General features: G+C 53.6%; 2 protein-coding genes across 2 annotated transcripts in view; one reads left to right on the forward strand and one right to left on the reverse strand.

Moving 5' to 3' along the window:
* Positions 1-1,641: 1,641 nt before the first annotated feature.
* Positions 1,642-6,839, reverse strand: lsm14aa (LSM14A mRNA processing body assembly factor a). Its single transcript, XM_085166055.1, has 9 exons — positions 6,704-6,839; positions 5,653-5,816; positions 5,240-5,387; positions 4,492-4,695; positions 4,057-4,239; positions 3,815-3,971; positions 3,692-3,730; positions 3,372-3,615; positions 1,642-3,217 (listed from the first exon to the last, which is right to left on the reverse strand). The coding sequence occupies exons 1-9, from the start codon at positions 6,822-6,824 to the stop codon at positions 3,194-3,196; spliced, it is 1,284 nt and encodes a 427-aa protein (XP_085022181.1). The 5' UTR covers positions 6,825-6,839; the 3' UTR covers positions 1,642-3,193.
* Positions 6,840-7,129: 290 nt separating this feature from the next.
* Positions 7,130-15,549, forward strand: part of LOC146513358 (transcription initiation factor TFIID subunit 4-like) — a 16,085-nt gene continuing 7,665 nt past the window's right edge. Inside the window, exons 1-12 of the mRNA XM_085166052.1 lie at positions 7,130-8,825; positions 9,506-9,672; positions 11,176-11,262; positions 11,562-11,750; positions 11,822-11,944; positions 12,030-12,119; positions 12,186-12,377; positions 12,609-12,672; positions 12,893-13,001; positions 13,829-13,998; positions 14,272-14,402; positions 14,516-14,641. Coding sequence (XP_085022178.1) covers positions 7,775-8,825; positions 9,506-9,672; positions 11,176-11,262; positions 11,562-11,750; positions 11,822-11,944; positions 12,030-12,119; positions 12,186-12,377; positions 12,609-12,672; positions 12,893-13,001; positions 13,829-13,998; positions 14,272-14,402; positions 14,516-14,641 — 2,499 coding nt within the window. The 5' untranslated portion in view covers positions 7,130-7,774. The remainder of the gene's footprint in view (positions 8,826-9,505; positions 9,673-11,175; positions 11,263-11,561; positions 11,751-11,821; positions 11,945-12,029; positions 12,120-12,185; positions 12,378-12,608; positions 12,673-12,892; positions 13,002-13,828; positions 13,999-14,271; positions 14,403-14,515; positions 14,642-15,549) is intronic.

The raw sequence follows: 15,549 nt of genomic DNA on the forward strand, positions 1-15,549 counted from the left end.
CCCTACTAACTGCATGTGTTTGGACTGTGGCGGAAAGAGAGAACACACTCGTGGAGAACATCCACACAGAGAGACCCCACCCACATGGCGGCGTTAAACTCGGGAAATTCTCGCTGTGAGGCAACAGGCGTGCCACCATGCTACCCTTATTGAATAAAAATCATATAAATATGTTTTAAAGTGTCTCCTCTGGCAGATATAACAGCTGAACACAGCCGTGGCTTCTGTCTACAACAGAAATCGAATCTTCTCCCACATCTGTGGACTTTGTAGCTGCTTTGCTTTCTCTCTTCTGTCCAGTTCATCCCAAACCAGCTCGATGGGTTTCAGTCTGGAGACTGTGCTGGACCTCCATGTTTACAACCGTCTTGTTCTTCGTTCTGAGGTAGTTCTGGCACGGCTTGGACTTATGTTTGGATCATTGTCCTGCTGTAGGATGAAGCCCTCACAGGAGCTGCAGAGCTGTTTTGGTTCAGGGAGCCTCTCACTCTGCACCAGTCACCGACCCTGGATCCAGCAAACAGCCCCAGACCATCACACTTCCTCCTCCATGGTTGACAGTTGATGCCACTCACTGTGGAACCGTCCTTTCACCCACTCAACGGTGTACAAAGATCCTGTGTGAACTAAAGGACCTGCAGCTCAAAGCCTTCTCTTCACAGCTGAAACTGAGAAGTTTCCCCGGTGTTGGGAGCAGACGCTGGGCTCTCCAAATCATTGATAAACAGTGTCCCACGTTTTTGATTTTTAGTTCACAAATACTTCTTATAACAACTAAATACACCTGAAACTTTGGAGGTTTCAGGTCTCTGTACAGTAAAGTTACAGGAGGATACAAATAATCAGGCAAAATGTTGTTTGTTCAAATAATCCCGTCTGATACCGCGTGAGAACAATGAATGCATCATTTCCTGTTGCAGCCCTCACACTCAAAGGCAACAACACTAACACATCCCTGCTTCCATATCTAATGTCTGTGATGGGGGCGGAGTAAACTGGATCCTCACTGCGTGCCCAGTGAATGCTCGCGACACGGGGGGCACATTTTGTCGGTGACACCTGCCTCGGTAAACACGTGTCACGGCTTATTCCCCGATTCAATCAGACACAGTTTCCAAAGTTGTTTGTTCTTAAACCCACTTTGCACAGAGACATTTTTGATGATTTGAATATTCTTACACAGTGAAAATAACCCAACTATCTGTAAAATAACGACACCATAAAGATGGTTTGTTCTTTTATTTAAAAGAGGCCGTGGTTTATTTAATTGCAACCTGTAATTTCTTGCAGTTAACTTCGGTTTAATTGAGCGGGTCAGGCGGCGCTCTGCGTTCGTGTCACGTTCAGTCTGAGCTGCTGCAGCTTTTAGACGCCGACCTGGGCTCGGCGTGGAAAACCTGCCCACGCGTCTCTGCACTCAGACCTGTAATTATCGTCAGACCCGGGTGGAGACTCACCCGAGGGAACGCTGAGGCGAGAGCAGGCGAAGACCCCGATGAGCACCGAGCAGCGGCGTGCACAGATGACCTGGAGCGCCTGTGGCGGCTCGCGATGACCCCGCGACACAGATCAATCACCTTTACACCAAAGTGTTGACGATGACCTCTGACCTCCAGCAGACACAATGAGCAGGCGGACACAATCAGTGACTTCAATTTATTTTGCTCGTGTCATCATTAAAAACAAAATTATTTTCAACAAGTTTGATTTTTAAACACGTGTCAAAGTGCAGCTCACACCTACGGAGGCCCATCACGGCCAAATATAAACTCCAGCTGTTACTCTGCACCTTTACTGGCCCTGATGAGCTTCCGTACTGGCCTTTAAATCAAGTCCTGTGACACATCGAGTCCAAAATCTCTCGCTTCCTGTTCAAGTCTCTCTGTGATTGGCCGCCGGGTGCATCGACCCGCTGTCAATCACAGCAGCGAGAATCAAACTGAGAGGATGTGTTCACCGCCAAGGAAACCCTGAACGCATCCTGAGGTCACACTGCACGTGCCTGGCTGTGAGGGGGCGGAGTCAGGACTCACGTTAGTAAGAACCCGCCAAGAGTTTGAATATTGCTAACCTACGATGCTACAGCGAGCTCGTGCTTGTTCTACTTGACATCACTTCCTGCAGCGGCTACGGGCTCGCGCTTTAGGGTAAACGTAGCGCGGTTATTTAGTGTACGAACGAGTTAACGATGAGGAAAGTGCAAAACGCACTCTACTACGGAAGACCTGAAATGCCTAAATCAAGAAAAAGCTTCAGTTTTGTGTGCAGACGCTTTTAATGTGTCAGAATCATCTGCACGTGTCTTTAGGACGCAGCAAACATCGAACATCACGCCTGATTTAGTTCATTTGTTTTTATTGTGTCAGAATTAAAAGATCTCCAGCACTTCCTGCTGCTGCAGGTTTCATTTCTCACTCTTTATAAAGTTTATTTGACATCTTAGTTCCTGAACTATCACTGAACAAGGAACAAGTGAACCATCTACGAGTTATTTTCTAAACTGTGGCATTTTAAACCTTCCATACGGTGAGTATGGACTTCTAATGACTCTGTGGGAACGGATTAATTTAAGCATTAAACGTCCTCCGTACTTCCCGCAGCACCTCCCACTGAACGAAACTATGAGGAAAAACAAAACGGCGACAGAAAGGTGAACTTTGACCTTTCGGTTAGTGTGTGACCCGGGAAGAAAAAAAGAAAAAGAAACGCCAGTGACGTGTGCACGCCGGCGGCTACGCTAACGCGAGAGCGCGACACCGAGGGAGAAGACACCAAACCCTACGCCACAACCAAAGGAAACGCGGGAAAGAAACGGCGAGTCACGACGCGTGAGGGCGAGCGGGTCGGCAACGAAGAAGAACGCAGGAAGTCTACGCAGCGGTAGAAAAATACACATTACAAAGGTGAGAGCGAGCTGGCAGCCATTTTGGCGATGAAGTTAGAGGAAAGGAAGTGCCCGTAAAGCTACGTCAGCAGGCATTGGTCGGACAAGTCGTCACAGACGGCGTGACGGAAACGCCTCGCTGCTGAGGATTTCTCGCCGCTGACAGACATGGAAGGTTACGCTGCGTCAAGCGTCGACACCGGTGCTGGTGACAAATACACAACTTCATTATTTTAACAAAACAGCAACAACTACTCGTCTTCCTCTGAAGAAGCTCCGCCCCTGTGCCGACGACTCCTCCCACCGTTACTACGCCGCCACTTTGTCGTCCTTCTGCAAGAAAAATAGGAACAAACGCCAACGTTAGCGCCGAGAGGCGACGTCGGACTTTAAGGTCAGAAGGACAGGGGCGGAGCTCCTACGTCCTCTAGCCCCGCCCCCTGAGCCTTCACGGTCTCGAAGTTAAAACACAACAGCGTGACCTCACCCGGTACGCCGACAGGTCAGCGAACTCCCGGCCGGCCTGGTTTCCTCTGTATCCTCCCCTGTAGCCGCCGCCGCCTCCCTGCGGCGGCCCAAAGGAGCCCCGGCTGGCCGGGCGACCCCTCCCACCGCGGTAACCTGTGCCGCCGCGGCCACGGTAGCCCTGGCGTCCTCGGCCCTGACGCAGCGGGATGCCGAAGGTTTCAGCGTTCATCCGCCGCTCCTCCGCCCACGTTTGCCTCCGCTCCCTGCAAGAGCAACGAGGCGGTGAGACGCAGCACGCTACAAACAGGAAGTGGTCGGGCTACGGTTAAAGCGACTCACCTCGGGAAGCCCGACCCTCCGGACCGCTCGCTCATCTTCCTGCCGGACAGAAAACATTTCACTTGTTAGTGACCGCCCCCCATCGGTGTACAGAAGCCACGCCCACACTGACAGCGCTCGTACCTCGTGTCGTCGCAGGAGATGTTGTCGAAGAACGACTTGGACTTGTCGTAGTAGCAGTTGGGCCCGAGCGGGTCGCACTCTTCGTCGGCGTTGCTCTCGCTATTCTGCGTCTCCACGCCAGAGTCGCCTTTATCCTCGCCGTTGAGCGCCTTCTCGTCTGCGTGGCGAACAACAGAAACGGGACACGCTCAGACGAACGTCACGCTTAACGCCGCATTTCGGCCCGCTGTCGGTGACCTCACCTCGGAGCTTCAGCTTGCTCTGGAACTCGCGCTCCAGCTCCTCCTTGTTGAACTGCGCGTTGGCGCTCTCGAAGTCAAAGTCCTTCTCGAACTTCATTGGGCCGTCCCGGCGCACATTGAAGCGTCCTCTGCCGCGGTGACCGCCTCCTCTGCCGCGTCTGTTAGACGGAGCACCGGCGGCAGCTGAAGAATAGAGGGAGGACATTAGTTACCGTGGTAACTAGAGGCGCATCCACGATGACGGACGACCTCGCGGCACTTAGAGGTAATGTCACATGTTAGAAATCACACATGCAGGTAACAGGAAGTCAGGTGACACTCAACTGACTTCCTGTTACCTGATAGGACAGCGTGAGGATGGACATCACGCTATGATTGGCTCATACTGTAAACACAGAGCGGCACCTACAGGCCAGCCCTCCCTCACAGCCTCACCTCTCCTCGTGTCCACGCTCTCCTGCGAGTGCTGCGCCCTCTGGCTGCTCTGTCCTGAGGCGGCTGTGCGGCCATGGGCGGGGCTTCTGCGTCCCAGGCCGGGAGCCGGTGCAGTAGCGGTAGCGGCTGAGGGGGCGGCGCTGACTGCCTGATCCAGGACCGGACTCTTCCTCAGAGGGTCCAGGTTACCTGGGCTGGTTCGACCTGCAGAAAGGTCACAGTTAGTGCGGCGCTAATCGATCATCAACGATCACGCCGAGAGGAAGTCGCATCAGAGAAACTGAGCAGGGCGTGTAGGTGTTCCTCACTTCCTGCTTCAGCACTGCAGGAGGACAGGAAGTGACTGACCTTTGAAGTCATTTAACACGAAGATTGCACAATAAAGCAAAAACAAAAAGGCGAGCGGCGATGGGTCCATGACACGATGAAGTGGAACAAACATTTGCAGTAAAGGCAAAATTCTCGCCGCGTCTCTGCTGCAATCGGGATTTCTTATAACAACTGGCGAGCAGACAAAGCGCTGCGAGCGGCAGCTTCAACATCACAGCTTCAACATCACAGCTGACCGGACCGCGTGGAGGTCATGTGGAGCAGGAAATGAAGGCCTTGATGGCTCAGTCACGCCAACGCCACAAACCACCCCTGCTCGCTTCCTGTGGCATGAGTTACGTGGCACAAGGGTCACGGACAGACCCTCAACCCTTGGATTTCATGCCGGCGAGAACCCCCCCCCCCCCCCGCTGCTTACCTGCAGCACCAATCTGCGGCGACACCAACGGGCTGCTGTTGAACTGGCTGTAGGCGGGGACCGGGGCGCGGCTGAAGAGGCCGTAGGAACCGGCAGACTGGAATGGGGTTGGCGCCGCGGCGGACGAGGAGCTGGAGCTCATAGATGACTGCAGGAGGAGGAAGAAAGGTTAAAGGTCACATCAGCTTCTCGTTTCATTTCTCGCAGAAAACTGAAACAGGAAGCCTAATTTGTCCCTTTCACAGTAAAGGTCCTGTGATAGCAGAGGGGACAGATTAAAATAAAGCTTACAGGAAGTGGTGGAAATAATATTTCAACATAAGATGGACTGGAAGTGGATCGGTCAGGACCCTCAGGTCAGAGGGGCCAAGTCCAATCAGACGGCCCACAGGCCAAACACGACCTTGGCGTACCTGGACGATGGCAGGGTCCTGGGGCAGCGAGCAGGTGGGTTTGGGTGGCTCGCACACGGTCAGGTCCTTGATGTCGCTGCCTCTGAAGATGATGTACTCAAACGTGTCATCCCGAGGCGGAATTGGCCGGTCGGTGGGCCGGTCTTCAGTGCCGAACGAACGAACTGTCAGAGGAGGAAACAAAGTGCTGCTAGAATCACAGGTCAAAGGGCAAACAGGGTTCAAACCACCCCTCTTAAATTCACCCTAATGGAGCACCAAATGCCAATTAGAGCAGAACAGTAGTCTAGGTGATGCTCCTACTACAGAGAGGAGAGCATTGGGTGACCTAGTTATTGATTATCAGACATCAGGCAGCTAATGGCGGTCAGAGGAGCTGTGGTCTGAGCTGGGAGGAGACCGGACACATCTCCTCTCAGATCACCCAGAATACCCGCAGAGGGCTCTGAGAAACCTAAGGAAACACATACATACAGCCCTCACTCTGGTGTGTTGTTTTGTTCCTGCTCTGTCACAGGTCACGTGACACCGTGCTTCACTCGCACAACATAACTCTTGGACATACCACCACAAAACCACGCGATCCACTATACTACTTGTCCCGGCTCCGCCTGTACCGGTCTGTGACGTGCACTCAGTGACGTCAGAGAGTGCGGCGAGCAGGTGAGGCTGACCGGAAACGAGCCTGGTGTCGGCTTCCTCTACTGGCTAGCGTTAGCCGGTTAGGTGAATCACCTGTTACTCTACCTGCGCACAGAGAGCTGGTGTGAGCCGTCACAGCAGTTTAGCCTCCCTTTATCCGCTTGAACCCGAATAAGTCGGTGCAGTTTCATGCTAGCTCGGCAGAACAAGCTTTTGTGACGAATGTTAGCATGATAGTGTTAGCCAAGCTAACCGTGTTTTCCAATGGGTTTAGTTTAGCGTGCTAAGCTCGGCTAAAACTGCTAATCACCGTTGTTTACTCCCGCGCAGCCGCAGCTCAGCAACACAAACAAAGCTTAAACCGAACAAGAGCATAGCCGCGAGCCCCCCACTCACGCGGCAGTGCTACCTTTAGCCAGCGCCACTGTCGAGTTCTCGGTGTCGATGGTGTAGAGGATGCCTTCGTAGCGGATCTCGGCCTTGGAGATCAGGCTGATCTTGCTGCCGAGGTAGGGGGTCCCGCCGCTCATGGTGCTGTCCGTGACTGGGAGTTTCTAGCAGAGAAACGGACAGGCGCCTTGTGTAAAGTACACGCGAAACAGAAACGATCCTCCGGGGGGGTCTGTGTCTGCTGACTCTACTGCGCTCCGCGGCTACAACATGGCTACCTGCTCCTCCATCTGAGGCTCTGAGCGCGGGGGCTAACGAGACTACCCAGCATCGCGATATTTCACTGCTTCGTCAGCTGTAGATCTGAGGATGATAGAAGAGACGGCAGCTGCTGGCCCTTGTATGGAACAATAGAACTACTCTACCATAGCACCATACCAAACAACACGTTTAATTAAAGGATCAATTTTGTTTTCTTGATCCTTTATTAATATTCTTTTATTTATTCACCATCCAATGTTTGTCTGAAGCGTGGTCAGTTTCCACCTTCTCCTGGGAGCTCTTCCCAGATCAGATGTCCTTAACCTCTAGGAAATATCCTCCCGAACTATCTCAGCTGCCCCCGGAGCTCCTCGCCCACCTCTAAAAAACGGAAGCTTTAGAGCTGGAAGCAGGAAGGGCCGCGTGGATCTGTTGAAGTGGTGGATTGTGACAGTTCACAGATGTAAACATGTGTGGAATACAATCAGCAGGATTTATTGACCAGATTATTGAGAAATCTGATTGATAAATAGAATCTGATCAGGTTTCTCCTGGTTCCTTTTGTTTTCTTTTGCTCCACTTTTGTTTTTACGGGTTATATACGAAGCCTCTTTGTCCTCGTTGGCTGAATTGAACGGAACTGAACCTGTGTTCAAATAAAGTTTTGAGTGGCTGGACTCTGCCCTTACCTGCGAACTCACCTGTACACAAAGAGCTGCGGCTCTAATGGAAAATCTGCCTCTTCTATCTCTATGCTCGGAAGCGAGCCGGATCCTCGGCGCATGCGTACATTCTAAAATACGATTTGCACAACGGTCCAGCATCAAAGATGGCGGGAGCCTCCGACCCACTGGAGGACATGCTCTTCAATGAGGTGGACGAGAAGGCGGTGAGCGACCTGGTCGGTTCTCTGGAATCTCAGCTAGGCGACCGAAAGCCTCCCGCGCCTCCGTTTCCCGCCGGGAAACGAGACGCGGCTCCGTCGGCCGCGGGCCACTTCTCAGGGAAAGTGCGCGGAGCGGAGTCCGCGGAGCAGCCGCAACAAGGACATCCCGGAGCGGTGCTGACCCCGGAGCCCGCCGCAAGCGAGCTGCCGTCCGCCGCACCGCTGCCCTCGTCTACCTCCGCCGGGCCCGCGGGAGCCAGCCTGGCCGCGGTTGGACCGCCTCCGCCCGCCGGTTCTCCGGGACCGGGACCTCTCGGCGCTCCGGCCGCCGGCGCTAGCTTCCCCCGGGCTGCGGTCCCGGGTCCGAGCGCTGCGGAGGCGGTCAGGAGCTCTCCCCCCGGACTGCAGAGCGTGAACGGCGCTACCGGAGCCGCCAAGTTGGTGAGCTCTCCCGGTGTTCCTGCGACCGCCGGGGCCGGCCCCGCGACTTCACAGCCCGGCTTCCCCGTACCTCAGCCCTCCGGGGGCTCCCCCTCCGCGGTCCTGCAGAGGCTCCCCAGCCCGGCGGCCCAGAACGGGCTCGACCCGCAGGGCGGCCCGCCGGCAGCCCCCGCCGCCTCCGCCTCTCAGGTCGTGAACCACAGCAACCCTCTCATGCACGCCAAGGTGCTCGTGCCCAGCCAGCCCGCCACCGGAAGCTCGGTCATCCTGACCGGCACCCCCTCCCCGGTCCAGGCCCCCATCAGCCACCCTCAGACCGGGACCAGCACGTCACCCTCCCCCGGGGCTAAACCCGCAGTCAACGGGGTGTCCCAGCCCGCCGTGGCCGTGGTGAGGCCGCCCGGACCGGCCGTGGTGGCCACCTCCATCCCGCAGCAGAGACCCGGGCTGGTGGCCGCCACCACCCGGGTCGCTACTTCGCAACCCTCGCTGGCTGTCCGGCCCCAGCAGCAGACCACCATCCAGCTGCCCCAGGGCTTCACCATGCCCCAAGGTGAGGACACACACACACACACACACACACACACACACACACACACACCAGGTGACCCACAGTCTCACAGCTGATCTGTGAGCCGATCAGTGATCGATCATCCCTTTGAGGACCTGATTCTGTTCAGTAACTGATCTGCTGAGAGCTATCAATGAAGTGATCAGCTGCTGATCAGTTTATGCCTGATTAATCAACTAATCTGAACGTGTCATAGTTGCAGCTTTGAGGCTTTTGTTGTGTGAATGTTAAATCAATAATCTGATCAGCAGGCAGATTGTCAGACTGAGGTTGACTCTGCTTGACTTCCTGCTGTGAGCGACAGCGACCACAGTGATCAATAAAGGATTCTGATCAGTGGACTAGCTCGAGTCTCCAGCTCCTCAGGGTCACGTGACCACATTCAGCAGATTGTTGAGAACGATTGATTATTGATTGTGTGGGTTGGTCAAAGGTGAGACAGGAAGTGAAGAGTCAGGTGTTGCGTTCAGGCGTGCACCTCTGCTGTGAGTCATCAGAGCGTGCTCAGTGTGAGTGTTTTGGCCCGCAGCTGTCAGAGGGTTAAGCTCCTCCCCTCAGTGACACTGCCTGACCCTCCACTGGGCGAGGCATCGGGAGCATGAGTGTGCGGCCGGCTGCACGCGCTCGGTTTGCAGTAAATGTCCTGACTCCTCCCCCTGCAGGTATGGTTCTGGTCCGGACTGAGACGGGTCAGCTGGTCATGGTCCCCCAGCAGGTCCTCGCTCAGGCTCAGGCCAAGACGCAGCAGAGCCAGGCGGTGACGAGCATCACGCAGAGACCCGCCACGCCGACGGCCGCCACCACCATCCGGGTGAGCGCTGCCCCCACGGTAAGCTCCGCCCACACAATGCAGGTACGAGAGTTTTTGTTTCACTGTCATACTCCCAATCTGACCAATCACAGTCAAGTCCTTCAGTAGGGGCGGGTTTCAATAATCAATAATCAATTCTAGCTTGAATGAGGCGAAATCGATTCATTCAAATCCTGAATCCATTTTTAAATAAATTTATTTTGCCTGAAACGCCAGAATCTCAGGTTCAACCTCACAAAGTTTCTACACCAAACAGCTGAAACAGGAAGTGAGAGCAGGCGCACGGACTCGCACACAGACGTGAACACAAAGCGCCGACGCGTCAGAATCAGCGAGCTGTCGGCTTTCAGCCCCAGCGGCGTGCCGTGTGCGTGCCATCAGGTGAGAAAGCCGACAGCTCACTGATGCGTCGGGAGGTCGGCGCTTTGCGCTTACGTCTTTTTTGCGCTCGATTCTGACGCCGTAGTTTTGTGTCTCCAAACAAACTTTACTGAAGCAGCAGAAGATCCAAACTACGCGTCACATAAACATCGTCATGAACTCTGACTTTGGATGTTTTGCTTCCACCACGAAAAAGTCTCACTTCCTGCACAGCTCGCTCTCAGTCTATCGTTGTCCACAGCGCTGTCGCCGCTGCTTTATTGATTTAACTTAACTCCTGACAAGGAAGCGTAACTTCTGCTGTTCAACACTGAACAGATGTAAACTTTATAAAACGCTGTGTCTCTAATCAAACCAGGTAACTTTGCTTCACTGCAGCATCAGGTCATGTTTATGTTGATTCATGGTTTTCTGTTTTTGATCGACTGCAGAAGATTTTAAGCTCGTCTGCTATAAAAACCCAGACCAGGAAAATCTGCTTCATGTGTTTCTGCTCAGTGACTTTGACACAAAGGCCTCTGCTGTGATGCTCTCACCTCTGATAATGTCTCACAAGCTTCAGCTTTTGTTTTTAGAGCTGTAAACATGGATATGTGCTGATAAATGATCAGAATTAAAATATTTCTGACTGTCTGAGGCAAAACTTCCCCAAATCGAATCGATCAAATCAGGACCTTGTGATTCGGAATCGATACCCAGCCCGACTTCAGTTTATTTACTGCTGCAGCCAGAACAGAGGCCGAAGGAGGGGGAACAGCTTAGCTGTAGTGCCTCTTTACGTCACTGTGCAACACTTTTAGTTAACAGTCAGCGGTGCAATAGACTTCAATAGAAATGTGTATTCTTATTCTATTTATTCTATTTTCCCTTTCGTATATTTTCTTCACATGTGTGTGGATAATATTCTGCTCACGCTCTGTAACTTCTGTCGGTGTTGCTTTTGGAAACCGAATTTCCCAGAGGAACCCACCCGAGGGATTAATAAAGTTTTATCTTATCTTAGAATTCAAGCCCCTCCCCTTTTAAAGCTGTGGGAGGGGCTTTAATGAATTAAAGAGGTCCTTCTGTAGTGCTTGTTTGTGATTGGTGGAGCTGATGTTACCTGATGCTGTGGTTTGTTTTCCTCCCTGCTGTCGTCAGGCACCGGGCACCCCTCAGACCGTCCGCCTGGCCACGCCCACTCAGACCAGAATGATTCAGCCTCCCTCCACGACCGCCACAGTGCAGGTGTGTTTCCTGCAGCACGTCATGTGACGCCTGATGGTTAACAGTTAGTGCCGCCTCAGCGTGCGTGGGTTGTACCTGTCACTACCATCAGGTACCCACAGGTACGGCTGTGGGTGGAGCTGTGTGGTCGCTCGCCTGTGATGAAGGCGTGTTAAAGACCCCGCCTCAGCTTCCACACCTGAGCTTTAAACTTTTAAAACCGCCATCTTCACACCAGGTCTTTATTTAGAGCGAGCGCGGCGGCGTGTGTCACGAGGTCAGCCTGATGGTGGTCATGTGACTTGTCTGTTGCTTTACAGAAGGCGCTCGCAGTGGCGCCCAGCATCACGCCGGTATCGGTGAAGATGGCGACCCCCCAGAAGGCGCCGACGGTGATCACGACGGGGGGGACGCCTGTCGCCAAACCCGCCGGTGTGCCGTCCACCCCCATGACCGGCACACCGGCGCCCGCAGCTTCGCCCGCCACCCGAGTCACCGTGGTGTCCCAGGTGGGTTCAGGTGTAGGTTTGGGCTGTGATGGAGGCACTTCCTGTCTCTGACCGTCTGTCGCCCTCAACAGGAAATGCAGGAAAACGTGAAGAAATGCAAGAACTTCCTCGCCACGCTCATCAAGCTGGCGTCCCACAACTCGCCCTCGCCGGATACCTCGAAGAACGTGAAAGCCCTGGTGCAGGACCTGCTCGTAAGTAGCTCCTCCCCCTGCTCACTGCCGCCCGATTGGACCTATGGGGTCATGTGATTGTACGATGCCGTCTTCATGTTTTCAGGACGCCAAAATCGAGCCCGAGGAGTTCACCACTCGGCTGCAGGCCGAGCTGAAGTCCTCGCCACAACCCTACCTCATCCCCTTCCTCAAGGTACCGCCGCCGGCCTGCGAATGCTCCCACTGTGGCTGCAGGTGTTAAGCGTGTGTGTCTCCACAGAAAAGCCTCCCCGCTCTGCGGCAGACGCTGCTCAGCAGCCAGCAGTCTCTGATGACCGCACCCCCCGGCGCCGTGGTCACGCCTCCGGCCACCCCCGGCTCAGTCACCGCCACCACCATCAGGCCGCGGCTGCCCGTCAGCCCGGCCGGCGGCACCGTCCGTCTGAACGCACCCATCGGCACGGCGGCTCTGGTAAGAATCGTCAGGTCAACAAAGAGTTTTAACCTTTGACCTTGTAAATATGAAAATATTTTGGATGTTTTAAAAAAACGCTCCAGCTGCAAACCTGCGACTCGTTTATTCGGACTCTAACGTCCTCGCCGGAGCGCTGCGGGTAACCGTGAGCACGCCACTCAGAGGAAGTCTGAGGCTCAGCCCTCTGTGATGATGATGTAATGATGATGTCATGATGCTCTCCTGCAGCCTGTGTGCAGACCGGGAGTGCAGACCGTGCAGGCTCGGGCGCCGATCGTCTTCAGACCTCAGGGTGAGTTTATCGAGCTGCTCGGCGCACCTGAGATTCACTGTTGTTTTAAGGGGCGGAGCCTCCTTAAGCTGCTCAGTTTTAAATAAATCGGCTGTTTTAAAGGTTAAAAAAAGCAGCAAGCGCCACCACCAGGTGGCAGCAGACCGCAGGGTCATCAGGCCTGTTTCACAGCTGGTGGGAGGAGCTTTTTATTTTTTAATAAGCTTTTTTCCCTTTTCAGCTACGCTGCAGGTGAGAGGACCCACAACCATCATCAGCAAAAGCCCTGTGAACCTCGCAGCTCAGGCCAATCAGAAGAAGCTGAGCGATCCAGGGGGCGGGACGTTCAGGTGAGCAAACGTGATTTAAAGAGTAAAAAGCGTCTGCAACACCTGTAAACTAACAATGGACACGGAACGATGGATGAACTAGTCCCGGAGGTCGAACAGAGATACGCAGGCCCCAGAGCGCCAAAAACAAGCATCAAAACAGGAAGTGCAGAACAGCTGGTTCAGTCTCACAGGTCAGCTTCACTGAGGACGGTCGAGGGTCGCCTCACCTGAAACAGGTGACGTTCATTTAAAAACTTCAGCTGAGAACACCTGAGCGCGTCGCATCAGTCTGGAGAAGGTTAAGCGTTCTTAAGGTCGGGCGTCTGAGCACAGGTGACGATGATGAAGCACACGTGATCTGTGAGCACAGGTGACGATGACGAAGCACGCGTGATCTGTGACAGCAGGGCGGGCTTCATCGCGAGGACAGCAGCCCAGACTTTCAGGCTGATCTGACAGGGTCAGAGGGATGACCTCACATCCGCTGTCACATGAGCATGAACAGAATCTCAAACAGGAAGTGACTGTCCAGCGGCTCTGACTGGTTCCTGATGTGGGTCTGAGGGGTCGTGATGAGTGTTACTCTGACCCGGCGAAGGCTCCAACAGAAAAAAGACTAGTCACCACTTCCTGTTGGAGGCGTAGTTCACAGATGAGGCAGGAGGGGGCAGTGTGTGCCCACAGCGAGCTGAGTGTAGGTGTGAGAGGAACATATTTTAGAAAAACAGGAAGTGACTTCATCTTTGGGCCAGTGAGACTGGGGAACGCTGCTGTGTGGACCTGAGCTCTGACACGTTCAGCCTCGACATTCCTAACCTTCCCGCTTTCCTTTTCTTAACCCGCAGAGATGACGACGACATCAACGATGTGGCTTCGATGGCTGGCGTCAATCTCAATGAGGAGAACGCCCGAATCCTCGCCACCAGCTCGGAGCTCGTGGGCACAAAGATCCGCTCGTGTAAAGACGAGTCCTTCCTGCCGAGCGGCCTGCTGCTCCGCCGCATCCTGGACACAGGTCAGTGTGAAAACGCAGCAAATCAGCGGGTCTCCTGATTGTCCTGTACCTGCTCAGGTATCACGTCTGAAAGCTTCACCTTCAGCCTCAACGTTCAGCTCAGGCTGGACCTCCTCCTGCAGGGAGGAGTCTAAAATTAGTTCGAGGACAGGAGGAGAAGGCGCTGATGAAGACGAGTTCAGAAAGGAAATGAAGCGGGATGATCGACCTGCAGAAATCACCTGCTGACGTGCAGCGGCGTCCCGTCCTGATGATCTGTTTTCTCGTCCTCAGCTAAGAAGTTTGGCGTCAGCGAGGTCCCGCCAGAAGTGGTGAACCTGGTGTCCCACGCCACGCAGTCCAGGCTGCGCACCCTGCTGGAGAAGGTTTCGACCATCGCGCAGCACCGCACGGACGGCGGGAAGGTGAGAACGCTCGCAGCGTGCCTCACCTGCGTTTAGACCGAGCTGCCGTCGGGCTGTTTCAGGACGACTCCGCTGTGGATCTGCTGTTACCCGTTTCTCTCTCCCCCCATCAGGATGAAGAGCGCTGCGAGCAGACGTCGGACGTTCGCTCTCAGCTGCGTTTCTTCGAGCAGTTGGAGCGTTTGGAGAAACAGAGGAAAGACGAGCAGGAGAGAGAGATGCTGCTGAAGGCCGCCAAGGTACGTTCGTGTGACCTGAACCGGACGCGTTTCTGCGTCACCTTTCTGAAGAGTTCAGTTAAAATGAAATGTTTTTGAAAGAAGCTGAGTTTGAAGAGGACCAGCTTCCTGTTCCCCGTCCTGAAAGTTAACGATGCAGCACGTTTTATGCAAAATTATATCAAATATACACTAAATAGAAACGATCACTAAACTAAACACAAAATAGAAACGAGTAAATCAAACTGCAATTGTATAAAAGGCCGGGCTTCTGCTTCTGAGAGACCAGGCAGGTAAGTTGTTCTAAAGATCAGGAGCCAATGGGAAGCCTGTTAAATCTGCAGGAGCAGCTGGTTGGTGGACCTCAGCGCCCGCAGGATTATATGGTTTCAGAAGTTCTGCTAAGGTTAACTAGCCTGTAGCCTACGTCTTGCTGTCTGCAAAAGACAGACTAACTCAAACGTACATATGACTCCCACAAGTGCATGCAAGTCGACACAACTACACAAGCATAGTTTTAACCTTTTAAACCGAACTTTAACGTCACTCTGTCAACAGCCTGTTGTCCAAATCCAGTCCCCAACCTTTCTTGTGCCACAGACCAGTTTATGTCCGACAATATTTTCACGGCCTTTAAGGTGTCGCAGATAAATACAGCAAAATAAAACCGGTACCAAATAAAATGTATTGATAACACACGGCAACAGACAGAGAAACTGAGGTAACGATCAAAACAATAAATATTAACGATAAAACCCTGAAAACCGTAAATTTCACACCCGAACCTCAACACTCGCGGCCCGGTACCAAAAGACTCACGGACAGGTACCGGTGCATGGCCGGGGGTCGACGGCTAACAGCTACGTAAACAGAGCGAACACGAGAGCACCTGTGCAGACGTCAATAACGTAATTGATTGATCTTCAGAT

Source organism: Neolamprologus multifasciatus, chromosome 7 (genome assembly GCF_963576455.1).
Source record: "Neolamprologus multifasciatus chromosome 7, fNeoMul1.2, whole genome shotgun sequence".
Taxonomy (NCBI): Eukaryota; Metazoa; Chordata; class Actinopteri; order Cichliformes; family Cichlidae; genus Neolamprologus; species Neolamprologus multifasciatus.